Source organism: Pan paniscus, chromosome 3 (genome assembly GCF_029289425.2).
Source record: "Pan paniscus chromosome 3, NHGRI_mPanPan1-v2.0_pri, whole genome shotgun sequence".
NCBI classification, from domain to species: Eukaryota; Metazoa; Chordata; class Mammalia; order Primates; family Hominidae; genus Pan; species Pan paniscus.
Genome location: NC_073252.2, coordinates 3,587,575 through 3,615,393, shown reverse-complemented (window position 1 = coordinate 3,615,393; position 27,819 = coordinate 3,587,575). Strand labels below are relative to the sequence as shown.

The following is a 27,819-nucleotide window of genomic DNA, read 5'->3' as shown; positions in this document are numbered from 1 at the left end:
GGCCCAGCCCCAAGGATGACTTGACTTTTAGAGGAATCTGAATGATAAGCCCCTTACTCAAACTGAGGAAAGGGTTTACATTATGTGGGAAACATGCATAACAAAATCAAAACAGAACAAAATATGACCTATCAGTTTCCACTGTTTATTTACATCCAATGTCTGGAATGAAACAAAAAATTACAAGACATGTTAAGAAGTAGGAAAGTTTGACCCATAATCAAAAGAAAGCACAATCAAAAGATGCAGACCCAGACGATCCAGTAATGGAAATTAGCAGACACATAATGTAAAGAAGTATTATGAATACATTAAAAATGTACCAATAAAGATGCATAAACATAAAGCGATGGGGTATACTAGAAGATAAGTAGAAACTCTAAATAAAATATCAAAAAGAAAGTCAAGCCAAAAATGACACTATCATGGTATCTGAAATAAAACATGTATTGGTGAGGCTTCTGTGCACTGCAAAAAAAAAAAAAAATTCAACATAAATAATCTAAACGAAATCACAGAGCACAAAATGGAATGAATAAAACGAAAAGAGCACCTGTGACCTGTGTGATAATATCAAGTGGGGTGACATGTGTAATTGGAGTTCCAGAGAAAGAGTACAGGTAAAATGCGGAGAATCTAAAGAAACTGTGGCCAAAATTTTCTCAAATTGAATTTAAAAAAATCACTCATAGATAGATCCCCAAAGCTCAATAAATCCCAAGCAGGACAAGTACAGAGAAAATACACCCAGGCACAAATTGTTGAAAACAAAAACTAAAATCTTAGAAGCAGCCAGAGGAAAAAAAGATAGATTACATACATTAGTACAATAATAAAAATGATGGCAGGGTTCTTATTAGAAACAATGAAGCCAAGAAGACAAAAGAACATCTTTAAAGAACTAGGAGCATGGGAGGAGGGACTGTCAACTGAGAATTTCTATATCTAGTGAACACATCCTTAAAAAATGAAAGCAAAATAAAGGTGTTTTCAGATAAACAAAAGCTGCAGGAATCCATTGCTGGTAGATGCACACTACAAGAAATGCTGAAAGAAATTCTTTAGGCTGAAGGGAAGTAATGACAGAGGGAAACCTGGATCTACACACACACAAAAAATGAAGAACAGAAGAAATGGTAAATGTGTGTGTATATATAAAAGGCTTGTTTTCCCTTTCTTAATTTTTTAAAACAACAATTGAACACCTACAGCAAAAATACTAACAATGTATCATGAGGCTTATAAATACATGTAAATTATACGCAACAATAGCACAAAGGATGGGAGGGAAATGGAATTATATGTTGAAAGGTTTTTACATTATATATCAAATAGTATAATATGATTTCAAAGTAGATTGAGGTAAATTAAGGAAATACATTAGGATCCCTAGAGCAATTTCAAAAAGATAATACAAAGATTGTTGTAAATTAAAACCCAATGGAGGAGATAATTTTTTTTAATGTTAAAAAGTCAATCAAAAAGAAGGCAGGGGCCAGGTGCAGTGGCTCATGCCTGTAATCCCAGCACTTTGGGAGGCCGAGGCAGGTGGATCACCTGAGGTCAGGAATTCAAGACCAGCCTGGCCAACATGGTGAAACCCCATCTCTACTAAAAATACAAAAAAATTAGCCAGGTGTGGTGGTGGACACCTGTAATCCCAGCTACTCAGGAAGCTGAGGCAGGAGAATCGCTTGAACCTGAGAGGCAGAGGTTGCAGTGAGCTGAGAACACGCCATTGCACTCCAGCCTGGGTGACAAGAGTGAAACTTCATCTCAAAAAAAAAAAAAAAAAAAGGCATGAAAGGAGAAACAATAGTGTAAACAACAAACATAAACAATTGAAAACAATTAGCAAGATTACAGGTAGACTTAAACCCAACTACATCAATAATTACCTTAAATACAAATGGGCTACATAGTACAATTAAAAGACAGCATGTCAGACTGAATTAAAAAACCAAAACTCTCTATATTCTGCTTAAGAGAGACACACTTAAAATATAAAAACAAGTTTAGGTTAAAAGTAAAAGAATTAACAACAACAAAAAAAAGAAATACCATGGAAAAATACCATAAGAAAGCTGAGTGGCTATATTTTCAAACATTTGAGGCAAAAATTGTAAGAACTAAAAAAAGAAAAATAATCAGAAATAAGACCACACCATATAGTTGAATATTTAACATTATTCTATTATAAATTGTTGGGAAAACCAGACAAAATTATCAGTAAGAACATAAGGCCGGGTGCGGTGGCTCACGCCTGTAATCCCAGCACTTTGGGAGACCGAGGCGGGTGGATTACGAGGTCAGCAGATCGAGACCATCCTGGCTAACACGGTGAAACCTCGTCTCTACTAAAAATACAAAAAAATTAGCCGGGCGTGGTGGCGGGTGCCTGTAGTCCCAGCTACTTGGGAGGCTGAGGCAGGAGAATGGCATGAACCTGGGAGGCGGAGCTTGCAGTGAGCGGAGATCGTGCCACTGCACTCCAGCCTGGGCGACAGCATGAGACTCCATCTCAAAAAAAAAAAAAAAAAAAAAAGAACATAAAAGATTTTTAAAACACCATAAAACAATCTAACCTAATTAACACATATAGAAGACTATACCCATCAGCTATAGAATAAATACTCTTTTCAAGAGCACGTGGTACATTTACCAAGAAAGAACATTTACTGGGCCATAAAATAAATCTCATTAAATGCTAAAGGACTGAAGTCATACAGCATGCATTCTCTGACAACAACAGAAATCAGTAACAATGTCTAGAAAACCATTCACTTTTGATGACAAAGTAACATAATTCTAAATAACTCAAGTCAAACAAGATATCACAAAGAAAACTAGAAAATTATTTTTAACTGAATAGTAAAGAAAACAAAATATATCAAAATTTGTGGTATATAACTAAAGTTCTTATAGAGATACTTATAATTTTTAAATGTTTATATTTAAAAACTAGTTTGAAATAAATGATCTGAGCTTCCACATTAAGAAGCTAGAAAATAAAGAGCAAATTAAACCTAAAGTAAATAGAAGGAAGGGAATGACAAAAATAAGAGTGGAAATCACTGAAACAGAAAACAGCCAAACCGCAGAAAAAGACAAAAGAACCAAAAGTTGGTTTTTCAAAATGACTAATAAAATTGATCTACCCTTAGTAAGACTAATGAAAAATAGAGGGAAAATACAAGTTACAAACATTAGGCTATCACACTGAGCCTACAGATATAATAATAAAAGGATAGTAAGAGAACAGTACAAGCAACTTTATAACAATACACTTGACAACTGATATAAAATTTTAAAGTTCCTTTAAAAACTGCAAAAAAATTACACAAGAGGAAATAGAAAGTTTAAACAGCTCTATTTCAATCAAAGAAATTGAATTAATAGTTAAGAACTTCATGGCTCATGCCTGTAATCCCAGCACTTTGGGAGGTTGAGGTGGGCAATCACAAGGTCAGGAGTTCAAGACCATCCTGGCCAACAGGGTGAAACCCTGTCTCTACTAAAAATACAAAAAAATTAGCTGGGCATGGCAGCGCACGCCTGTAGTCCCAGCTACTTATGAGGCTGAGGCAGGAGAATTGCTTGAACCCAGGAGGCAGAGGCTGCAGTGAGCCGAGATCACGCCACTGCACTCCAGCCTGGGTGCCAGAGCGAGACTCCATCTCAAAATAAAATAAAATAATAATAATAATAATTAAGAACTTTAAAGGGATGCATCAAAAAATAAGACAGAATGATAAATAGATGGATAGATATGTGATAAGGAAAATATAATAAAATGTCAGTCTAGGAAATGAGCATGACTATTCATTACACAATTCTATTCATTTTTCTGAGTGGCTGAAATTCTTCATAATAAAAATTTTGGGGAAAAGCTAACGTTTTCCACAAGGAAACTGATCCAGAAATAAAACCCCAGGACCATGTGGTGTTGGAACAGATCAAATATTTAAGGAAGAAATAATACCATCCTTACACAATTTTTTTCAGAAAAAAGAGAAAGATGGAACACTCTTGCACTTACTGTATGAAACCCATATAACTCTGATATCAAAACCTGACAGGGACATCATGAGAAAAAGAAATTACAGCCCAATGACCCTCATGAACACAGACACAAAATCCATAGCAGAATATTACTAAATTGAATAGCACACCATGAACAAGTGCAGTTTATCCAAGGAATGCAAGGTTGGTTTAACATTTGAAAAGCAATTCTTCAAAGTCACCACATTAATAAAAATAAAGGAGAAAAATCTTATGGTCATCTTAATGAATGCACAGATAGCATTTGTTAATATTCAACATCCACTTATGATAGAAACTGTACATAAACTAAAATTAGAAGGGAACTTCCTCATTTGATAAAGGGCACCTATGAAAAACCTACAGCTGACCAGGTGCAGTGGCTCACGCCTGTAATTCCAACACTTTGGGAGGTCAAGACGGGTGGATCACTTGAGGTCAGGAGTTTGAGAACAGCCTGGCCAACATGGTGAAATCCCATCTCTACTAAAAACTCAAAAATTAGTCAGGCATGGTGGTGGGCACCTGTAATCCTAGCTACTTGGGAGGCTGAGGCACGAGAATTGCTTGCACCTGGGAGGTGGAGGTTTGCAGTGAGCTGAGATTGCGCCACTGCATTCCAGCCCGAGGGACAGAGCAAGACTCCATCTCATGGAAGGAAGGAAGGAAGGAAGGAAGGAAGGAAGGAAGGAAGGAAGGAAGGAAGGAAGGAAGGAAGGAAAGAAAGAAAGAAAGAAAGAAGACCTACAGCTAATGTCATACTCATTGGCGAACAACTGAATACTTGCTTTCTAAGATCAGGACTAAGGCAATGGTGCTGCTCTCCGAACTTCTTTTCAACATTGTACTGGAGCTCATAGCCAGAAAATAAGGCAAGAAAGAGAAATAAAAGACATAGAGATAAGAAACTTGTCCTTATTCACACACAGATAAGAAGCTTGTCATCAAGAAGATGTTATCATAAACATGGAAAGTCCTAAAGAATTACAAAAGAAAAAGCTGTTAGGATGAATAAGTGAGTTGAGCAGGGTTGCAGGCTACAGATACAAAAATCAACTGTATTTCTAGATACTAGCAAAAAGTTAGAAAATCAATATACTGATAAATAAATTTAATAAAGGATGTATTAGACAGCTCCAAATGGTGAGATACACCATGTTCATAAATTGTAAGACAATATTTTCAACATGTCAGTTCTTATCAAGTGGGACTATGAATTCAATTCCATCTCAATACAAATTTCAGCAGGCTTTTTTGGGGATAGAAATCAATAAGGTGATTTAAAATTTATACAGAATGGCAAAATATACGGATTAGCAAAAACAGTTTTGGAAAAGAAGAAGTTTGGAAGACTTACACTAGGTGACCTGAAGATTTTCTATAAAGCCACAGTAACCAAGATAATGCAGACGCACAGACCAACAGGACCGAATGGTGTCTCAAAATAGACCCGCTCAGCCGGGTGTGGTGCCTCACGCCTGTAATCCCAGCACTTTGGGAGGTGAGGCGGGAGGTGCACCTGAGGTCAGGAGTTCAAGACCAGCCTGGCCAACACAGCAAAACCCCGTCTCTACTAAAAATACAAAAAAAAATCAGCCAGGCATGATGGTGGATGCCTGTAATCACAGCTACTTGGGAGGCTGAGGCAGGAGAATTGCTTGAATCTGGGAGACGGAGGTTGCAGTGAGCTGAGATCGTGCCACTGCACTCCAGCCTGGGTGACAAGAATGAAACTCCATCTCAAAAAAAAAAAATAAAATAATAATAATAATAATAGACCCAGTCCTGTTCTGTGAATTGCTTTTTGACAAAGGCACCAGACACTCGCGATAGGGAAAGGGCAAGCTTTCTAACAAACAGTTCTGGAATAACAGGGGAATCACGTGGAAAAAATGGCTCTGATATCCATTTCATTTCCTACAAAGCAATTGAGATGGACAGAGACCCAGATGTAACCACAGCTTCTAGAATACAATATGGGAAAATATCTCCCTGGCCTTGGTGAAGATTTCTTAGGACATAAAATGTTTTAGCCATAAAAAAAATTAGCTAAAATTTGATATTATCAAAAGCAAAATCTGCCCAATTGAAAGACACCATTAATTCCACTTTCCACCAGGATGGAGTCACAAGCTCTGGATTCACCTCTCCTCCATCCCTGCTTCAAATGACTGGAAAACTGGACACAACATGGGGAGTGACTGTTTCCGGGCCTTGGACTGTAATTCTAAGGACAAGAGGAAGGAGTGAGGGCGCCTTCGGTCTGAGGGCCTGGGGCTCCCCCGGCTTGCAGATTTGCTCAGAGTGGAAGGTCTTGGTCAGCCCAGGCTGCCGAGGCCTAGAGTGGGTGGGCTCCCCAGAGGGCACAGTCTGAGGTCGCAGGCTCAGCTCCAAGCCCTGAGGCTGTGGCTGTGGGGCAGGTGGACCTGGGGCTGCATTGCAGGGGGAATGGGCTGACCTCGGGGTCCAAAGTCCAGGACACAGGTCTCCTCCACCTGACCAGGACGGTCCCATTTTCTCCCTTACAGGCAGCTGCTGAAGGTTCACCCAGGGCCTGCCTCCCGCAGCCCACACCAGGTGCCCCGGCTCCCTGGGCACGGCTCCCACATGGAGGCTGGCGCCCACTCAGGGCCCTGCTGCAGCCGCTCGGTGGAGCGCTGCTATTCTTAGCTGTAACCTAAGCAGCTGCCCATTAAAATTCCATTAGTTTCGAAGGCTGAGCGGCAGTTGATATTTCTAATTATCATGAAATTAAAATTGTCCCTGTAATTTAATGATAATTGCACGAGATGCCAGCTGGCACCCTGGGGAGCCACACTGTTCCCAAACAAAACTTGGAAAGTCTCTTGAAAGTTCTTTGAACAGGAAAAGACAAAGGCATTTTGGAAAATGAGGGAGGTGGGGGGTCAGCCCCGTGGTTGAATCCAAATTCCGAGCGAGAATGAGCTCTCCAAACTAGGGCCTCTGCGCCAGGCGGCCAGGCGGGGAGCAGGTGGGCTGTTGCGGGAGGCCGGACTCCAGACCCCACCCGCCCTGAGCTGAGGATTAAACAAGGGAATAAGTCAGGAGTCTAACCCTGCGGGGGTCTAAGGAACATGTGGTCAGTGCAGCACTGTGGGGAAGGTTCTAGAAGCTGGCAGAAGCCCTCTGTGGGGTGGAGGGGCGGTGCCTGCAGGAGGAGGAGCAGGAAGAACCCGCTGCCCCTGTGCTTCCCCCTCCCCGCTCCCCTTTCGCAGGTGAGAACAGGGTTCCCAGGCGCACCTGGGAGCTGTGCTTGTTTCAAAGCCGCTCCCCTGGGGTGCGAGGCTGAGAGGTGCTTGCAGAGGACAGAGCCCCAGACCCTGGACCCCAAGCAGTAGGACAGAGCCAGCCCCTAACAACCCTGCGTGGCAGGGCCGAGCCAGCACGGCCCAGTGCCTGGCTCCACTCCTGGCCTCCTTCCTCCTGACTTGGAGACCCTGTGCAGGCCTGGCGCATGGGGTACATGGGCCACAGCCTGGGACCCTGTGTCCTCCTGGGTGGCCCTGCTGCTGTGGGGTCCTGACCTCACCCCACCACGTTGCAACCCTGGGTGTGGGGTCAGAGCCAGTCTAGGGCTGAGCAAGACCTGAGCCCTGCCCTCCCCTCCTCGGGGCCCTCCCCTTACTCACCCCTGCTGCCAGGATCTACAACCAATGCCAGGCTCCCAGGCTGCCCTGCCCTCCTCATGGATCTCCACAACGCCACCCCTGCCTGCCGCCCCCATCTTCCCCTCCTTGAGGGCCAACCCACAGCCCCTCCCCCACAGGCCCAGTGTACCCAGACCTGATCTATGCTGGCTTGAAGGCAGGATGGGGTCAGATTTGACTCTGTGTCCGCAGAGTCCGGTGACTGGACAGTCCCCAGATCTGGGGCCCCGTGGAGCCTGGTGAAGTGACAATGGTGTGTGCCTAGGACTGGACCCCTCCTGCAATGCCGGCAGCCTGGGAACAGCCCTGCAGAGCTCAAAATCACGCCGGCTTTCATAGCACCCCACGGGCAGAGAGCGCTCCCTAGCCCAGCCGCAGCTCCTGCCACCCCGCCCGCTGGCTGTGCCCCGAGGCCATCTCCTTCTTGGGGAACTTTGCTGACAGTGGCACCACATTCTGAAGGTTTTTCCTGCCTTTCTCCTCAGGCTGCCCTCCCGGCCTGTGGGTGGTCTGCTGGCCCAGGAGGCCCAGGAGGCCCAGGTGACAGTGTGACCCCATGTTTCCCACCACATCAGCCTTCCAGCCTGCAGCAGGTGGAACCTTACCTCCTCCCCATGCCCCGTTCAGCAGCCTCACGAGCCAATGCCATGCTGTAGGAGTTGAACCTGTCATTTTCAACACTCCCTCCCCTTTTGGGCACTAAATTCCCTCTCAAAAATTGCATTTGGCTTCAAACGTGGAAATAACGCTGGCATGGTTGGGAATTTTATTTCTGTCTCCCACAGAAGCAGCCAGGCCCAGGTGACAGCCCACAGTGCCCTCAGGCCCCTCCGCTCTGGTGGGCATGGCCCTCACCCTCAGGACTGCCTCAGGGCCCTAGAAGGCCGCTGGAGAGCCAGACACCTCCTCCACCTCGTCTGTTTGCGCAAGAAGCAATATGGAAAGGAAAAGCCTACCTGCCTGCCCCTTTAAGGCAGTTTGCCAGATTTCGCAGGAACTTCCTCAGGTATCTCACTTGTCTCATGGGACCCTGCAGGCTCCTACATAAGATTGCTGGATCCCTGCAGCTGGCTGCCCCGGCTGCCGACCTCTGTGCACCTCAGGGCGGCCTGAGGTCAGGGCTGGTCAGCAGGGCCCGGCAGGAAGGAGGCTGCACACAGCAGGAGGAGCCGACAAACCGGCACCTGCGGGATGCCTGCATCCCTGTCCTGCTTCTCCTGACCATCAGTGGCCTCCGCCAACCATGGCCCTGACCTCCTGCCTCCCAAATCCCCGCTGCCTCACCTCTGACCCCATCTGTCTGCTCTAGAAGCACACAGGTGGGGATTCTTGGAAGTGTGGGTCCTGGCAGACGGTGTCAGTAGAACACTCCAGAATGTAGCATCAGAAATTGGCCTTGGACACTCAGGCACGGCACCTGCTTCGAGAAGGAAGAGCAGAGGCCCCTGGAAGGAGGGGCTGGGCAAGGGGTGGTGAGAAAGGGGTGCCCTGGAAGGTGAGGCCCTGCCTGGCTCTCGGGGTGGGGATGGAGGCCCCTCCTCCCAGGACACTGGGGCTGCACACTTCCAGCCCCATTCAAACACTGGCCCACGATAACCACTGTCCAGCCTGCATGCTGCTCAAGTGTTGTTACCGCCCATGGTAGCTATCTCACCCTTTTTTTTTTTCCTGAGATGGAGTCTCACTCTCGTCACCCAGGCTGGAGTGCAGTGGCGGGATCTCGGCTCACTGCGACCTCTGCCTCCTGGGTTCAAGTGATTCTCCTGTCTCAGTCTCCCGAGTAGCTGGGATTACAGGCGTGCACCACCACACCCAGCTCATTTTTGTATTTTTAGTAGAGATGGGGCTTCACCATGTTGGCCAGGCTGGTCTCGAACTCCTGACCTCAGGTGATCTGTCCACCTCAGCCTCCCAAAGTGCTGGGATTGCAGGCATGAGCCATGGTGCCCGGCCTCTTTCACCTTTTTAAAGCCCTTTTGCTATACAGAAACTTACGGAATATTAATCAAGTTAGACACTGTATTTTCACCGTATGCACTCAGAAAGGCCTCAGAGCCGAGGCGTGCATCTTTCCACGTTTCCTCTAGAAGGGCTCCATTTATTTGGTGTTTGTTTGTTTTGTTTTGTTTTTTGAGATGGAGTTTCACTCTTTTTTGCCCAGTGCAATGGCGCCACTTTGGCTCCCTGCAACCTCCGCCTCCCGGGCTCAAGAGATTCTCCTGCCTCAGCCTCCCGAGTAGCCGGGATTACAGGCGTGTACCACCATGCCTGGCTAATTTTGTATTTTTAGTAGAGACGTGGTTTCTCCATGTTGGTCAGGCTAGTCTCGAACTCCCGACCTCAGGTGATCCGCCTGCCTGGGCCTCCCAAAGTGCTGGGATTACAGGCCTGAGCCATCATGCCCGGCCAATATCTCCATTTTTTTTTTTTTTTTTTTTTTTTTTGAGACGGAGTCTCTCTCTGCCGCCCAGGCTGGAGTGCAGTGGTATGATCTCGAATCACTGCAAGCTCCACCTCCTGGGTTCACGCCATTCTCCCGCCTCAGCCTCCCGTGTAGCCGGGACTACAGGCGCCCGCCACCATGCCCGGCTAATTTTTTTGTATTTTTAGTAGAGACGGGGTTTCACCATGTTAGCCAGGATGGTCTCGATCTCCTGACCTCGTGATCCACCCGCCTCCGCCTCCCAAAGTGCTGGGATTACAGGCGTGAGCCACCGCACCCGGCCAATATCTCCGTTTTTTACATGAGTCTTTAATCTACCTGACACCAACTTTGAATAAAGAGCCCATATGGAAAGCCACCTGCGAGGTTGTACAGGTCCTTATTTTTTGCACCAGCATACCTATGCACCGCTAGACATGAGGGTGACCCTCGTGGCGAGCTGGGCTGTCCCCGTGTGGCCGCACGTGCCCCACACTGTTTGTTCTGTGGCAGCGCCATGTGGCTTTGAGTGCTGGGAACTGACACAGGTTTCTCTCCCTAGTGAACCGGCCCTGGGGCCGCTGCTCCTCTTTTCCTTTATTTTCTTCCACAAGAAGCTTAAAATCATTTTATCCCACTTTTCTTTTCAGGTTCAGCCTTTTAAGTCAAGCCAAGGACCCACTACTTGTTTTTCTGGTCCTCTCCCCTCCCAGCCTCGCCTCCGATAGCCGCCGTGTGCGTTGCTCCCCTCTATGTCTATGCATTCTCATCACTGAGCAACCACTGTTCAGATGTGCCAGGCTCTACTTGGAATTACATTTACATCCTGCCTCGGGAGCTTGGCATTTTCTTCTTATCCACCCACACAAGAACATGGCAAATCTCCTTTTCTGTTTTTGTTTTGTTTTGTTTTGTTTGAGAAAATGTCTTGCTCTGTCACCTAGGCTGGAGTGCACGACACAATCTTGGCTCACTGCAGCCCTGACATCCCAGACTCAGGTGATCCTCCTACCTCAGCCTCCAGAGTAGCCAGGACTACAGGCATGTGCCACCACGCCTGGCTAATTTTTGTATTTTTTGTAGAGACGGGTCTTGCCATGTTGCCCAGGCTGGTCTCGAACTCCTGCGCTCAAGCAATTCACCTACCTCGGTCTCCCAAAGTGCTCGGATTTCAGGTGTGAGCCACCGTATCTGGCCTGTTTTGTACTTCTAAAAATTCGGGTTTTGGTATTAAGGCTTTGATTGGTTCATAACATGAATGGGGACATTTTTCTCTTTTTTAGGATCTGAAATTATTTAAATAGCATCTTGAGGAGGCATTCTGACAAAATCTATTAAAAATCTAAATGCATTCTCCTTTGATCCAGAAATTCTGTATGTAGGAATAGTACAAAAATATTTGCTACTGATTCCTCAAGAAGTTAAATATAGATTTATCATACGACCCAATAATTCCACTTCTGAGTATTCCCACAAGCACTGGACGTAGGGTCTCTAAGAGACATTCGTAACAGCCCATGTTCACAACAGCACTACTTACATTAGCTCAAAGGTACAGCGACTCGAGTATCCATCAAAAGATGAATCAAGGCCAGAGACGGTGGCTCACACCTGTGACCCCAGCACTTCGGGAGGCTGAAGTGGGCAGATCACTTGAGCCCAAGAGTTCCAGACCAGCCTTGGCATCATGGCGAAAACCCATCTCTACAAAAAATATAAAAATTAACCGAATGTAGCAGCGAGCCCCTGTAGTCCCAGCTACTGAGGAGGCCAAGGTGGGAGGATCACCTAAGCCTGGGGGGGTCAAGGCTGCAGTGAGCTATGATGGCACCACTGCACTTCAGCCTGGGTGACAGAGTGAGACCTTGTCTCAAAAAAAAAAAAAAAAAAAAAAAGAATGGATAAACAAAACGTGGTGGAAGACAGTGGAATATTACTCAGCCTTGAGAAGGAAGGGAACTCTGACATGTTACAGCATGGGTGGGACATTATGCCGAGTGAAATAAGCAGCACAAAAGGACAAATATTGTGTGATTCCACTTATATGAGGTCCCTAGAGTAGCCAAATGCACAGACAGAAAGAGTGGTGGGTGCCCGGGGCTGGGGAGTTGGGGAGATAATGGGACTTTGTGTTTAAGGGGGACAGAGTTTCCATTTGACAAGATGAGAAGAATTCTGTGGAGGGATGGTGGTGATGGCTGCATAACGATGTGAATGTATTCGATGCCACTGAACTGTTCTCTTCTAAATCGTTAAAACGGGCCGGGCGCAGTGGTTCACGCCTATAACCCCAGCACTTTGGGAGGCCAAGGCGGGCGGATCACTTGAGGTCAGGAGTTCGAGACCATCCTGGCCAACATGGTGAAACCCCGTCTCTACTAAAAATACAGAAATTTGCCAGGCGTGGTGGTGCGCGCCTGTAATCCCAGCTACTCGGGAGGCTGAGGCAGGAGAATTGCTTGAACCCGGGGGGCGGAGGTTGCAGTGAGCTGAGATCGAGCCACTGCACTCCAGCCTGGGGGACAAGAGCAAAACTCCGTCTCAAAATAAATAAATAAATAAAACAATTAAAATTGCAAATTGTATATTGAGTATATTTTACCACAACAAAAAGAATATGAGGACATGCTAAAGACTTTAAAAATATCCACTTTCTAAAAAGAACAATACAGTTGAAAGATTTATTAGACCAGGTTTCAAGACTTACAGTAATCAGGAAAGTGTGTACTGATGTGAGGATTGACATCATTATCAATGGACAGAATGCAGACTCCAGAGCGGGCCCGACACATCCACAGGCCATCCATCTTCAAGAAAGAGTCCAAAGCCACTCCATAGCGACAGGACACCCTCTTCTACAAACGGTGCTGTAACAACGGGATATCTGTGTGGAAAAAAGTAAATCTCAACCCGACCTCACGTGTGAGCCATTTGTAGCCTGACTTTCCCTTTCCTGTACAACTTTTCGTTTCCCCTAGAGTTATAAGTGTTTTGTCTCATCCTTCAAAGCTCACTAGTGTACACAAGTGCACAGAGAGACATCCGCTGCACCACGGTTTATTGCAGAGAAAGCCTGGAACAATCTCTCCATCAGTAAGGGACCCACGAGATGACCGTGCCTCCACACACTGGAATCCGATTCTCCCGTTCAAGAGGAGGAGGGCATTCTGCCAGCATTAACAAGAAGCAAACCTTTTTAACGCAGGTATATTGCCGAAAATGGCAAGGTTCAGAGCAGCAGGTACTTGTGTGAGAAAAGGCTGGGCAGGGGACAGACGCACGCTGTGCCAGCGCTGGTTCTTAGCAGCATACCAGGCAGGCTGGCATGAGCTGAAGGGGGTCACGAGGGCAAGCAGCAGCTCACAGAGTCTCTGTGAGATCAGACTCAGGCTGAGAGGTACACACCCTAAAAACTGTTTCCAAAGGAGAACTTCCCAGTGCTGGTGTAGCTTAGTTCCAAAGCTGCAGGGCCTCCTCCGTGACCTCCCAGGAAGAGCTGTCCAAGACCCCAGACATCCCCTCTGCCCAGCACGCCCGGCAGCAGGAGTGCACGGCTCACGCCGCAAGGGCAGCCCAGAGCCCCGCAGAGTCTTCTCTCGCCCTGGGCACACCCTCAGCTGTAGCCTGTGGGCTACCTGGAAAAAGGATCAGGGAAAACATCCAAATGAGGCCCAAGTGTGGCTCCAGCCCCAAAGGCGTTCCCCAAACGTCACACCCTTTCTTAGGGAGTGCAAGGTTGGGCACTTGGCCCCAATGGGGAGGGCAGACCTGAGACACGTGTGGGTTTTACCACGCTACCCAGCATACCCACTCCCTCCTGTCCTCTAGGTCCTCTAGGGGGTAAATATGACATTTGTGGGGGACGAGGCGCTCAAGGTCTGGACATGGTAGTGCAGAGCAGGAGAGCAGATTAGCCTTGACGGAAAGCAGTGAAGCTGAGCTAGTGCCCGGCAAGGCGGAGATAAACAGAGGGCAGCGAAAGGCACCAGGTGGACCGCTGCATGCAGGGCAGGGGCTGTGCAGGGGTCCCACTTCCCTGAGCTGAGGGGAGCCTGTGGTGGTCCCTGCACAAGCCACGGATGTACCAGGAATTCACATGTGCGCAGTGTTCACAGCTTGGCTGGTCATGTCCCCCACAGATGTGTCAGTTCTTGGCTTCTATTTTGGAAGGTAGGGCGGTCCTAGGGGCTTCCAACTGGCTTTTTCTACTGTAAGATGCTCGTGTTCTAGGGGTAGGGTGCCCTCTCCCTCCGGACCCAGCTGAGATGAACTTGGGCTGAAACCGCAGGCAGCACCTTCTCCCACACGCTCCACCTTGAGCGCCTCTCGCATGTTCTGAGTCCTGGAGATGACCACGAGCGCAAAGCCAGCACACAGAGGTTCTGGTTTTTCCCCATGCCCGGGCAACAGCCAAGGCCTGTGCCAGTCCAACCATTCTAACCTCCCCTAGGCCAGGATGCCTCCTGAGCACCCCTCACCCACCTCCCAGGCTCCACGCCACACCTGACCCTCCCTGCTCCGGGACTCTCTTGTCCCAGCAGAAAGCAGGGTGTCCCTGTCCAGGCCCACCTCGCCCTCAGAGCCAGCTCCCACCTAGACAGTGCAGCTCCCAGTGCTCAGGTGAGGGCGCCCCTCCCACTCCATCCGCTCACATGACATTTTTTGAAGGCCTTCTCTCTCACCCCACGGCTCCAATCCCCCTACAGCCTTATTTCCCTGGAAAGCACCTCTCTTCTAACATACTAGACACTTACGTGTTTATTGTTGCTCTAGCCCCACCCTCAACTCGAAACCCTGTAAAGACAAAGATGTGTATCTGCTTTCCACCTGACTCTATCCCCAGTGCCTACAAGACAGCAGGGAGTCCCTCTGGGCCCTCTTGGGGGCACAGTTCCCACACGCTGTCTGTGATGACGCCACCCAGTCACACGGAGGGCCCCTTTGTGTGACAGCGCCCGTGCGTCCACCAATCGCCAGTGAGCCAGCTCTGGGTACCGGGCAAGGACAGACGAGGCTTGCTCAGGTCACCTGTGTGCCCGCTCCAGCATTCAGGCAGTGGTTCTCAGGTCTCAGCCTGTGGGTCACCAAGGGTCCCTGAGGTTGCAGCTGCCTTCATCATAGCCTGATGATCACGGGGTCTTCACGGGGTCTTCACCGAGCTGACGTGTGCACTGATGTGGCAAGACCCGAGCAGGAACGCAGGCAGGCCCCGAGCCCCGGTGCAGCCCTGAGGGGTTTTCGCACCGCACAGCTGCAGTGTGAAACGCCGGTCACTTCCAAATGTCCGTGATGGAGTGAAAATGGTCGAGTGTGTGAGGTCTTGACCCCTGGGTCCACGTCTTTTCAACGTCCTGCCTGAGCAATTGGAAGGCGCGCCTGCCCCACGTCCACGCTGAGGAAATGCAGGTGTGCCATGGGCTGAGCTACCGTCTGGATCTGGAACACACGTATGGAGCACACTTTTTACTCAAAAAAAGGATGTGCAAAAACTCTGGTTGTTCAGCCTTGGGTGTCCTGGCAGACTTTTTTTTTTTTTGGAAAACGAACAAAGCGAGCCTGTCTCATTCAAAGAAAATAGCTGACAGCATTTGTTACCAATGATAAAATTCAAGCTTTCATGCAAAAATCAGAATTCTGAAAAACACCACCATGAGTTCACCACCTTTCCAACTGAAAGACTTTTCTAAGATTGGTGATATCGCCAAAAGTGATTTTAAAATACTGATTAAGGAACTGTGTCAGCATTTGGAATATCCGCATAACTTAGTGAACCAAAGGCCCAGCGTGTGAGGTCACAGAGGCATGATGGACAGAGCCCTTGAAGCACAAGACGGACCAACGGATTCTCCTGAAATGAAGTAGAAGTTCATTGATAGGGTATCAGATTCCACATACAACCGGCCAGTAAAAAACCACCACCTGTCTGCCGGGCGCGGTGGCTAACACCTGTAATTCCAGCACTTTGGGAGGCCGAGGCAGGTGGATCACGATGTCAGGAGATCGAGACCATCCTGGCTAACACGGTGAAACCCCATCTCTACTAAAAATACAAAAAATTAGCCGGGTGTGGTGGCGGGCGCCTGTAGTCCCAGCTACTCAGGAGGCTGAGGCAGGACAGTGGCGTGAACCCAGGAGGCGGAGCTTGCAGTGAACCCAGGAGGCGGAGCTTGCAGTGAGCTGACATCGCGCCACTGCACTCCAGCCTGAGTGACAGAGCGGGACTCCGTCTCAAAAAAAAAACAAAAAAACCACCACCTGTCCAGTGTTGGAATAGGATCACGGAAGAATATACCGATTATTTGCAAAGGTTATTAAAATGTTCCTTTTCTTTTCAAATACATATCTGGGTAAGAATGAGATTCTCCATTCACTCCTATACTTCACAACCAAAACACCCCCACAGTGGACGGACCCGGAGCCTGATGAGAGGCCAGCGGGCTTCTCTTAAGCCAGAGATTTACGACCATGTAAAACTATGCCACACTTCTCCTGAAAACTTTTTGTTTTGGAAAATATATTTTTCATACAATTGTTATTTATGTTAATATGTCATGGGTTTATTGCTATTTTGAAATGAATACGTGTTTTCCAAAGGTCTCAGGTTTAATTTCTAATAAGGTATTCTAATGTGTATTAATATTGGTCATTAGAACTCACATAAGCAAAAGTTCTTTGGCACTTTTAATGAATTTTATTTTATTTTTATTTATTTATTTATTATTTTTTTTGAGACAGAGCCTCGCTCTGCTGCCCAGGCTGGAGTGTAGTAGTGCGAGCTCAGCTCACTGCAAGCTCCGCCTCCTGGGTTCACGCCATTCTCCTGGCTTAGCCTCCCGAGTAGCTGGGACTACAGGCACCTGCCACCACGCCCGGCTAATTTTTTGTATTTTTAGTAGAGACGGGGTTTCACTGTGGTAGCCAGGATGCTCTCAATGTCCTGACCTCGTGATCCGCCCGCCTCGGCCTCCCAAAGTGCTGGGATTACAGGTGTGAGCCACCACACCTGGCCCACTTTTAATGATTTTTAAGAGCGTTGAGGGGTCCTCAGACCAGTTTGAGGACGGCTGCCGCAGGGTGGCCTGTCTAGGAGTGGCACTGCCCAGAGGAAATGCGTTTCTTCAGCTTTAGGACGGGACACCAAATTGCTCCTGGAAGCAGCTGCACCACATCCCACCAGCAACGCAGGAGTCTCCATTTCCCAACGTTCGTCGAGGCCTCCAGCAGCCACATGATCTCAGTCTGCGGTTCCAACTCCCCGACTCCGAGGGAGGCCGAGCGGTCTTCTCACGCTGACTGGCCTTGGACTTTTGGCCCCGTTCTTTTTTCATATGAATTTAAACATCATCACGTCCATGTCAAAACCAAGAAGTGATATTATTGAGACTATGTTTGGAGTGACATTAATAAAATGATGACATTGACTTTGGAGCTTTCGGGAGTGTGCTAAGTTTCTCCAGCGCTCAGGTATTATTTAGATTTTTCAGTAAGACTGCATAATTCTCTTCAGTATAGGTCCTGTTCCTTCTGGGTTAAATTCATTCCAACTCTGAATGGGATATTTCTTCATCCTCATTTTCAACAAGTTTAAGCTGGTTTAAAGAGCTCCCAGTCTTTTGTACATTTGGCTTTCTGGGTATACAAAAATGAAATCTCAAAACAAAGGTAACTCTACTTTCTTCATTTCTTCTCCTGCTTATTTTATTTATCTTTTTTAATTTTTTTTTTGAGACCGAGTTTCACTCTGTCACCCAGGTTGGAGTGCAGTGGTGCAATCTCAGCTCACTGCAACCTCCGCCCCCCGGGTTCAAGCGATTCTCCTGCCTCAGCCTCCCAAGTAGCTGGGATTACAGGCATGCACCACCACGCCCAGCTAATTTTGTATTTTTAGTAATGACGAGGTTTCTCCATGTTGGTCAGGCTGGTCTTGAACTCCTGACCTCAGAGGATCCTCCTGCCTCAGCCTCCCAAAGTGCTGGGATTACAGGCGTGAACCACCGTGCCCGGCTTTTGTTTATTTATCTTAATGCATTAGCTAAAAACGTCAAAACAACATGAAATACTACAGGTGAAAAGCAAGCACATCTGCCTGGCTCCTGATTCTAGTTTTCAATGTTAACATGCTGCTTTGCTGAATCTTATCAAATATTTTAGCAATGGCTGAGATCATTTTTTTCTCCTTAATGGACCAACAACTAAGGAAGAAATCAGAAAGTTGTTAAGGACATGCTGCTGATGAAAGGCACCAACCCCACGAGATTCTACAGCTGAGTTCTGCTGACACGAGGCGATGCTGCTCCAGCCTGGAGAAGAACGGGCAGCGCCTGCCCCTTCTCTAAGGTGGTGGAAGGGCATGAATCACTGACTCTGATTAGAGAGGGCGAGAAGAAAACAGACCAAACCACTTCTAACCCAAGCACAGCAGCGACTCGCGGTGTGCCGTCCCGGATGCCTGGCAGTTACTGAAGTACCGGTGTGTCATGGCTGACTCTAGAGCGGTTTCAGGGTGAAGAAGTCGCTACATCATTTAGAACCTCCATCTGTTATGTCTTGTGGGAGCGTCCAGCCTAACCTTCCTGCCAGGGCCGCGGGCACCCTTCCCTCTCGAGGGCTTGTGACTGGCTCCCTGTTAGGAGGCTGGGGAACCCCATACTGGCCCCATGGGAGCTGCTAGCCAGCCTCAGTGGTCAGCAGCTGGGGGCAGGTGCCTGTGTCATGGCTGGGTTCCCAGCATCTAGGGTGGCACAGGTGTCCAGTGGGAGCCCAGTGTGTTTGTTAAGCAAATGATTTCTTGGGTGGTGTCTTGCCTACGAGGCGGGTGGGTCCCTGAGCTGGAAACTGGCTAGAGCAAAAGCTCCCAAAACTCAGGCCCACATCAGGAGATGTGCCCGCATCCTCTGTCCTCCTGGGGCCACCCTTCCTTCTGCTTCTCGGCAGGCGCTGTGGCAGCCACACTGGCTTGCAAGAGCTGGCTCTGTGCATCTCTTCCCAACCACAGGGTCAGCTGCGTCATCTGGCAGCTGGAAACTGGCACCGTAGCGCTGGCTGCTGCTCCCTCCTCCCACCACTGCCGCCGCTCCTTACACCCTCACGACACTCTGCCTCTCATCCCACAGCAACATGGGCCGAGTCCTCGGCACACAGGCTCTGGGGAGATGGCTGAGGAGGGTGGGAGCTCCAGGACTCTCAGAGTGAAGTGAATCCTGCTTGCCCAGCTCCCCTTTGGGCTCCACAGAACACGCTGGCCTCTCCTTCACACAGGCAGGCCGAGGGCACCCTCCACACCACCATGGTCCACAGGCTGGTCCCACACCCAGTGGAGCCCAAGCCGCTCTCTTGCCTGGCTGACCTCAAGACCCCCTAGAGGGTAGGATGAGCTGCTGCTGCTTGTCGCAGGATGACTGCAGCACTGCCTGGCAGGATGCCTGCCGCCACGCCTGCCTCCGCACCTGTCTCCATGGCCTGCTCGCTTGGCAGCCAGAGGGAGATTTTTCTGAACCCTGAGTCAAACCCATGCTGTTCACCTGCTGACCCACCTGCCAACAACCTTCTATTTGGGCAGCAACTTGCCTAATTCCAGGAGGTGACTCAAACACATCTGGCCCCAGCCTCCTTTGCAGCCAGGGCAACCAGACGCCCGAGTCCCGGCCAAGGAGGCTCATAGAGAATTCAGCTTTGGGAAAGCTGGAGCTTCTAGAAAGAGTTTGAAACTGGTGGAAGGGCCGGCAGTGAGGTGAGCTTGCAGCTGTGGCCGCTCCACCACCCCCCTGTCCCCCACCGATGTCAGACCCAGAGCTGCACTGGCCAAAAGACTCCCACTAAGCTTGAAAAACATGAACACTCCTCCCCACGGGCTGCACGGGCCTCCGTGGCCTGGCTGCTGGCCACCAGCCTCCTAGCTGCTCCTGGGCTTGCTCCAGTGTCCTCTGCCTCTGGGCCTTCGCACTGGCCGTTCCCTGTGTGGCCACTGTTCCCAGCTCCACGTATGTCTGCCTCCGCGTCCTCAGGCCAACCCCTCCCTTCCAGCACTTATCACAACCTGCAACCATTTCTCTACTGCCCCATGTGTCTCCCCCGCATGGGAGCATAAGCTCCAAGAGGCCAGGGCCTTTGTGTCGTCCACCATGACATCTCCAGAGCCCAGAACACTCAACAGGGCTGTGCATGTGAACAGGTGTTACGACTTTTATTAGTGTCATTGCTAAGGAGGCAGTGGAAACACCTGATGCTCCAAACAGAGCTGAATAAAAGCCTCCTGGAAGGTCCCTGGGGTTTTCATCAGGCATCAGAGGCCATTTAAGGAGAGACGCAGAGGTCCTGGTGAGGGAGGACACAGGGTTCCCTTCAGGAGAGAGCTGCCCCAGCTCCGGCCTGCCCCAACCCGTTTCCATCTGCTTTCATTTTCGGGATCCATCAATCAGGGCATCCTCACCAAGCCAGCAACAGCAAACTGTGCGTTCCAGGCAAGAATGAAAAAGTATACGTTTAATATCAAAGCCACGTCTAGTATCATTGATAGTAATGACACTGGAGAGTGGCTCTAGGACGTTCTTACTCGGAGTGAACCCCGGAGGCCCTGGCCTGTGTCCGAGGAAGGGCATTCATGCTGGAGACTGGAGCCTCACGGTCCCCAGGGCCTGGGGGTTCCTCAAAACACCCCTCAGAAGGGACATTCTGCCAGAGGCCAGGTGGAAGGCGGTCTCTGCTCGCGGGGTGGCCCCCTTGCCCGCCTGGCCTGAGTGGCCTGCCCTGGGTGGCCCGAGCAGCACCACCAGCCGCCCGGCCCCGCCGCCACCGCCGCCGCCTGCTGGCCTAGACGCTGGACTTGGTGATGATCCTCTCCAGCAGACTCATCATGCGCTCCTGCAGCTGCAGGCTCTGCACCTGCAGGATGTGCTGCTGGTCCAGCACGCGGCGCACCTCGCGGCAGGTCTCCTCCACGGCGCGGCTCAGCCGGCGCTGCTCCTCCACCATGGCCTCCAGCAGCCGCAGCTGCTTCTTCTGCAGGTGGCAGCTCTGCACTTTGCGCTTCTTCACCGGCCGCTCCTCCGACCTGGAAGGACAGTGCCGGCTGTGGACGTGCTGGCCACAGAGCCTGGGCACACCGGGGGCCTCACCGGACCCTCCCAACGATCCTACTGGGCAAATGGGGAAACTGAGGCCCCAGGGAGTCAGGTCACTTACTCAGGGTCTCATATTCCATGTGCAAAGGAGGGGCCAGAACCCACCCCCTCTGACAGAAAGTAACAGGGGTGGCCGGGTGTGGAGGCATATGCCTGTAATCCCAGCACTTTGGGAGGCGAGGCAGGTGGATCACCTGAGGTCAGGAGTTCAAGACCAGCCTGGCTAACATGGTGAAACCCCATCTCTACTAAAAATACAAAAATTAGCCAGGCATTGTGGTGGGTGCCTGTAATCCCAGCTACTCGGGAGGCTGAGGCAGGAGAATCGCTTGAACCCACGAGGCGGAGGTTGCAGTGAGCCAAGATCACGCCACTGCTCTCTGCACAAGAGCGAGACTCCGTCTCAAAAAAAAAAAAAAAGAAAAAGAAAGAAAGAGAGGCCACAGGCATTGCCGTCCTTTGCGACTAGCGGATGACCCCAATGACCAGGGTCCCAGGACAATCCACACCCCTTCGGTCTGCAAAGGGTGGGATGTTCTGGGCTGCAGAGGGGCACATCCTGCCAGGGAGCACCCCTCACCCACCAAACTGGGCAGGTGGGGGCTCAGCCCCAGTTGGGGGCCAGGGGTGGAGAGACCACCCCCAGGGAGAGATGAAGGCAGGGGTGGGGGGTGCTGGGTAGCGCAGAGTACTCAGGACCCCTGTAGGGAAGCCAAGACCACCAGCCCTACCCGGCCTTAGGCAGATGGGGAAACTGAGGTCCCAGAAGGAAGGTCCTGAGATGTGAGCCCCCTTATCTCCCGGCGGCCTAGAAATGGGGCCGGCACACCTTGGTAGAGAAGCAGAAGGACAGGCACCTAGAGGGTGTGGGGCCCACAAGAGGCCTGGGCTCTCTCCCCAGGACCTCAGAGCTCTGGTAGAGGTGGCGAGTAAAGGCAGTCCAGCCCTGTGGGCGCCTCCTGAGAGCTCTGCTGCTGGGGTAGGGGCCACCCGTGGTCTCAGCAGACCTCACTGAAGGGCAGGGAGCTGCCAAAACCCACAGACCCCAAGGCCCTGCTCCAATGCCTGCTCATCCCTGGCCCACACTCTGCTCTGAGCTGAGAGGGTACAGCCAACCTCAGGGGCGTGAGATCTGCGCTTTGGGCCTGATGAGGGAGGGCAGCCCCCACGCCCCAGCCCTGTGCAAGGCCCCAGGCAGCTAAGTCTGAGAACTGGGCTCAGTCCACGGGAACAACAGCCATAAATCTCAGGCCTCCTGCTGGTTCCTTCTAGCTGCCAGCAAAAGTGTTTTTGTCTCAGGTCTTCAATGAGAAATCCTGAGTCAAGCAGCGGCCCCCCGGCATGAGAGGGACCCTCCTCGGAGACGCCTTCTCTACTAAAGATACTTTTCTGACACCTCCTGTCAGAAACACTTAAAGACCAGGGCAGGGGAGAAGCTGTGACTCAAATCCACAATCTTTCTGTTCTTGCCTCCAAATGGCCAACTTCTATTTTACCTTGAAAGCCCACCCCAAATGTCCCCTCCTCAAAAGCACCTTCTCTGGGCTCCCCAGGCCCACCCCACAGGTGTCTGTCCTGCATGCTGCCTGGCTCCCGGCTGCCCTGTGAGCATCTTGCAGGCACAGTCACACGGCCAGCACGGGCCTGGTCTGAGGTGTGGGATGGACGGCAGAGGGGATGCGCCATGCCCACGGCAACACGTGATGAGGTGCAGCCCGACACCCTCCCCAGTGCTGAGAGGGCAGCTGGCCTGTGAGGGTGGGGTCCGTGTGGGCTAAGGGAGGCCAGGGGGTGCATTCTGGGGTCTGGGGCTTGGTCTCCCTCCGTGTGCCGGGCCCCGTGCTGCGTCTTCTCTCCTGTGATGCTCCCAGCCACCCTCTGAGAAAGGTACTGATTTATCCCCATTTTATAGGAGGGAGACTGAGGCCAGAGAAGTCAAGGAACTTTCCGTGCAGCTCAAAAGTGATGGAGCTGGGAGACAAACTCGGTCTGCCTGTGGACACTAAAGCCCTCCCTGGTCTGAGGCCGCCTGTCCCTGGAGGCGCTGCCCGCAGCCACGGCCTCTGCAACCACTGCGGCCGCCGCCGCCGGCCTCGCCACTCCCAGTCCCTTTCTCTAAATGGTGGGGGCTGAGACACCCCAGGGCAGGGGAAGGACAAGCAGACACACTACCTGAACTTAAGGGACAGTAAGCTGGAGGAGCTGTCGGAGCGATCATCCTCGAAGCGGCCTTCGTAGGAGCACTGGTTATACGGGAAGTACAGAGGGGTGGACTTAGCGGGCGGCGACAGGGACGCCTCGGTCTGGGACGTGGAGGGCCCCGGCGGCTGGCTGTCCGGCAGTTTGCCATCACAGGACTCGGGGACCTTGGCCAGAATCCCATCAATGGCTAGGTAATAGGGCCAGTCGGGCGGGGCGGACTCGCTATCTGTCATGCATTTTAATTTCCTGAAACGAGAGACACAAGAGCCAAGGGTGAGAAACAGAGCTGGCCCAGCCCCTGTCCTGCCCGGCCTCAGCAGAGGGGCGCGCCACGCCAGCACAGGCAGGAGCCGCTCTCGGCTGGCAAGGGCCTCCCCAGCAAAATCGGCCAGGCTCCAGGGTCAAGATGACATTGGACTTAGAAAGAAGCTGGGCTTCAGGACCTACACGGGCTCAGATGTTAAAAAGGAAGCACACGTCCCAGTATTACTAAGGTTATCTGTGCATGCTGGGACCTTGGGGCTGGTCCTATTGCTTTTCCCTTGCTTTTCTATAGTTTCTAGACTCTCTGCAATGAGCAAATACTGCTTTTTAAATAAGTCATTTTGAAAGGTAGAGTAATAAGGTTTTATTGTAATAATAAGGTATTATAAGATATATAAATATAGTGATAATATTTTGTAATATAATAACTGTGTTGTTCGGGAGAGAATGCCTCAGGGAGCGACAGCCACTGGCATTAGAGCACAGGCTTCAGTGTCCACAGCCCTGAGTCAGTATCTCATCTCCACACTTTGCTGTGTGACTCTGGGCAGGTTCATTCACCTCTCTGAGCCTCTATTTTTATATCAATGACATAGTGATGATCAAAGTAAGCCCCTCCCCCAGCTACAGGGCAGATTTAATAAAGCAAACAGCAGGCTGGGCTCCCATGCCATTCTTGGTTGAACCTACAGTCTGGGCAGGAGCCTAGATCCAGCGCTACAACCTGCAACCTGCCCAGAGGCCCTGGGGTGGGCCGGATGGGCCCCTTCCCACACTGCCTGATGCCTCATTACCACTGGGACCCCCTGCACCCACCTACTCCTGCAGACAGGTCCTGCCCTGAGAGGCTAAGTCCCCAGGCCTCCCCTGGGCCTCGGCTGCCCTCTGGGAGGTCAAGGCAGGAGACACAGGGCCCCATGGCGGCCAGACAGCTCTGGCCAGGCCAGGGAAGAAGCCACAAGGTGGGGGTGGGGCAGGGGCATCTCTGCCTCACTGGACCCAGTACCTCCTAAGGCCGAGTGCCCACTCCCCACTCTGCCTTTGAGTGACAGAGTGCCCCAAGGCCGGGCTCCAAACCCACCCTGTGCTCGGAGTGGGTGTCTCCTCTCTCCTACTCTTGCTACCTGCCAGGGTGTGGCCATTGGCCGTTGGAAACAATAAGCTGGATTCTGAATGAGGTGCCCCCAGCAAACAGGCACAGCCAGATGGTGAGCAGGGGCTGCTGCCCAGGGTGGCATGTGGCTGTGAAGACACCAGCACAGAGCGTGTGAGGGCAGGCGCTGGGTGCCCATCCCTAACCTCTGCCCCAGGCTTCTCTCTCTGCCCTACTTGAGCCAGCCCACTCTTTGGAGAAACGAGAAAAGGCCTATTCTCAGTGTAGGAGGCCCCCAAACTGTACTTCAACAAACCACGCTCCACAGAACCAGCCACCCTCTCAGGCTTCTTCAGCCCAACAGCCTTAATATGTAAAGAGTTCTTGTAAAAAAAAAAAAAAAGAAAGAAAAAAAAAAAAGAAAAGCCTCTGCTATGGGGAGACTGAGGGTATAAAGAAAAAGGACAAAGATCGAGTCACCCAGCCACAGCTTCCTCTGCTAAGGACTATGTGGCCCTGGGCAAGTCCCTCTCATGCTCTGGGCCTCAGCTTCCCCCTCGGTGAACTAAGGCTGACTGTGGCAGCTCTGAGGGGCTGTGGTGTGGAAGTGCTTCATCAGCCATGACGTGCGGTGCACCGGCGCAGCCCTTGGCCAGCCCAGACTGCAGGGTCTGGAGTGGAGGCCCCCACTCTGCTGCACCCTCATCTCTCAGCCTCCAGGAATGGAGACAGAAACCCTCCCCTGGGACTCTGAAGAGGCTTTCAGCATAAATAATGAATAACCTGGCCAGACACCAACCAGAGCCAGCCAGGGAGGTGGTGCTCATGAATTCCTGAGTCAGAGGGGAGCCTGCTGGAACAGTCGTGGCCACCTCCCACTGCCCTCTGCGTCCCTTCCTCACCAGGTGCCTGAGCAGGACTAGGAGGCCACGGGAACAGTGGGGCCGCGGGCAGCTGCCTGTGTCCACCGAGCCTCTGAAGATACCCAGGCTCACACCTCAGCCCTCACGTCGCAAGCCAGCCGCTCAAACCCAACATCCGTCATGCTCAGCACCCTAGGTCCCGGCTTTGGGGCCTGCCTAGGGGCCTTTGGGCAGGGCCAGGCCCCGGACCCCTCCTTCAAGGCTCAGAAAAAATCAAATCAACGCAACTGAAAGCGGAGACCCCACAGACTGGCGGTCTGTCCGGGGCCTTGCTGGGCCTCTTCCCCGCTCCCACTAGGGCCGGGGACTGGGGGTCCCCTTCTGCTGTGCTGGAGGCCGGCTCCTCGCCTGCGGGGGGCAGTGGGGGTAGCCTCTCCCACAAGTGGCTCAGGTGCTCTCAGCCTCTCTGCCCCAGGCTCACCTGCCTGACCCGGAGGTGGAGCAGCTGAGTGAGGCCACTCCCATCCTGGAAGCTGACAGGCTCTCCGGCAGCCCCAGGCCCAGCCCTGTCCAGGCCGCCCACAGGGCCGGGTGCTCTCTGCTGCCATTCTCCCCCTGCAGCTTCCAGCTCTTGCTGCCACGCTCGCTCCGTGCAAGACCCTCCCCACACCCAAAACCATCACCCCACACCTGTGACCTTCACCGCATACCTATGACCTTCACACCCTGCAAGACCCTCACCGCACCTGTGACCTTGCCTGTGCCTGAGACCTTCACCCCACCATGACCCCTGCCCACCCGGGACCCTGTCCTAATGGGCTGGGGACCCACGCACTTTAAGATGCTGGGTGTGTGGGACCACACCTGTCCCCTCCTAGACGCCAACACCTCCCTGGCCGGGTGGTCCCCTCCGGCCTTCCCTGCAGGTTGCCGGGGCAGGAAGGGCCCACCTGCCATGTGGCAGGAGCAGAGGTGGGGCCAGGCCGGGAGCCCCCACACTGGGAGTCCTGGGCCAGGGCAGGCCCCCACCTCTTTCTTCTTCGCACAGTAAGCGCCACCCATGCGCTGGCCGGTCCTGCACCTCACCTGGTGATTTCTGGAAATACCCCACCGTGACCCTAGGGCCAGCCCCAGTGGGGCTCACGGGCTCATGGCAGAGGCTCAGTGGATGCTCCAAGTCGCAGAGCACTGAGCCTCCTTCTCACTTGCAGTCTCAATTTCCCCAATGACACAGTAGGCCCCTGAAACCCCTGCTGAGCTTGGGAGCTTGGTGGTGGGGAGGGCACTGGCAGCCGCCGCCTCCCTATGGGGAAGGAGGGTTTGAGGTCAGTGGGCACCACCATGAGTGTTGCTGCCTCCGAGGGACAGTGCCCAGACCGCCCATACGTCCTGGGAGCCATCCTGGCCTCTGCCCAGCACCAGCCCCACCCCTGCTACCCCTCAGCTCTTAGACTGGTTTCCTGCCCTTGCTGGGCCTCAGTTTCCCCACTTCCCCAATGGAAGGCTGCACACACGGTTTCCGTGGGCCCCGTCTTGCCCCGTGGGGTTCTGCCCATACCCGGCCAGAGGAGACCGACAGGCAGGACGCACACATCGTCCCGACTCAGAGCTCCAAGAAAGTCAGGAGCGGCCCGCCACGCCCGGGCCCGCCCGTCCTGGTGGGGCCCACACTGCGCGCTCGCCCACCTGTACTGGAAGGTCATGTTGGTGATCTTGATCTTGATCTCCTCGCCCAGCCTGCGCTCGCCGGTCATCTCGAAGAGCTTGCTGGCCATCTTCTCGTACACCTTGGCGTTGCGCTTGGTCTGCTTGAGCTCGTCGAAGAACTCCTCCCAGACCAGCATGAGGCCGCGCATCTCGGCGTCCGTCCAGTTGCGGGCCCGCCGGTGCTTCTCCGCCTGGGGAGACACGAGGTAGCCGGGCCCCTCGGCCGCCGCCATGCCGGAGGCGCCTGTGGGGTGAGAGAGCGCGCTCAGCGAGGGCCCCGGCCCGGCCCCACGCACCATGGGCGGGAGGCGCCGCTCACGCTCGCTCGAAGGCAGCTCCACGCTCAAAATGGGGCCTACATCTGACAGGCAGGAATTTAGTTAAAAGCTTTTAAACGGGAAACGTCATTTTGATGTCACGTTTCCATAGCAACAGAGCA

General features: G+C 51.7%; 1 protein-coding gene across 10 annotated transcripts; it reads right to left on the bottom strand.

Annotated features, from left to right (window-relative positions):
- Positions 1–124: 124 nt before the first annotated feature.
- MSANTD1 (Myb/SANT DNA binding domain containing 1) lies at positions 125–27,819 on the bottom strand. 10 transcript variants are annotated; one of them, XM_063603507.1, is made up of 6 exons: positions 27,360–27,819; positions 23,424–23,699; positions 21,013–21,181; positions 13,537–13,766; positions 12,839–13,015; positions 125–11,835 (listed from the first exon to the last, which is right to left on the bottom strand). In XM_063603507.1, the coding sequence occupies exons 1-5, from the start codon at positions 27,677–27,679 to the stop codon at positions 12,883–12,885; spliced, it is 1,128 nt and encodes a 375-aa protein (XP_063459577.1). In that variant the 5' UTR covers positions 27,680–27,819; the 3' UTR covers positions 125–11,835; positions 12,839–12,882. The 10 variants fall into 10 exon arrangements, 9 of the variants coding, with proteins under 9 accessions (XP_063459577.1, XP_063459576.1, XP_054967130.1 ...); XR_008625049.2 differs by lacking the exon at positions 13,537–13,766; XM_063603506.1 differs by lacking the exon at positions 125–11,835 and having other exon boundaries at positions 12,799–13,015.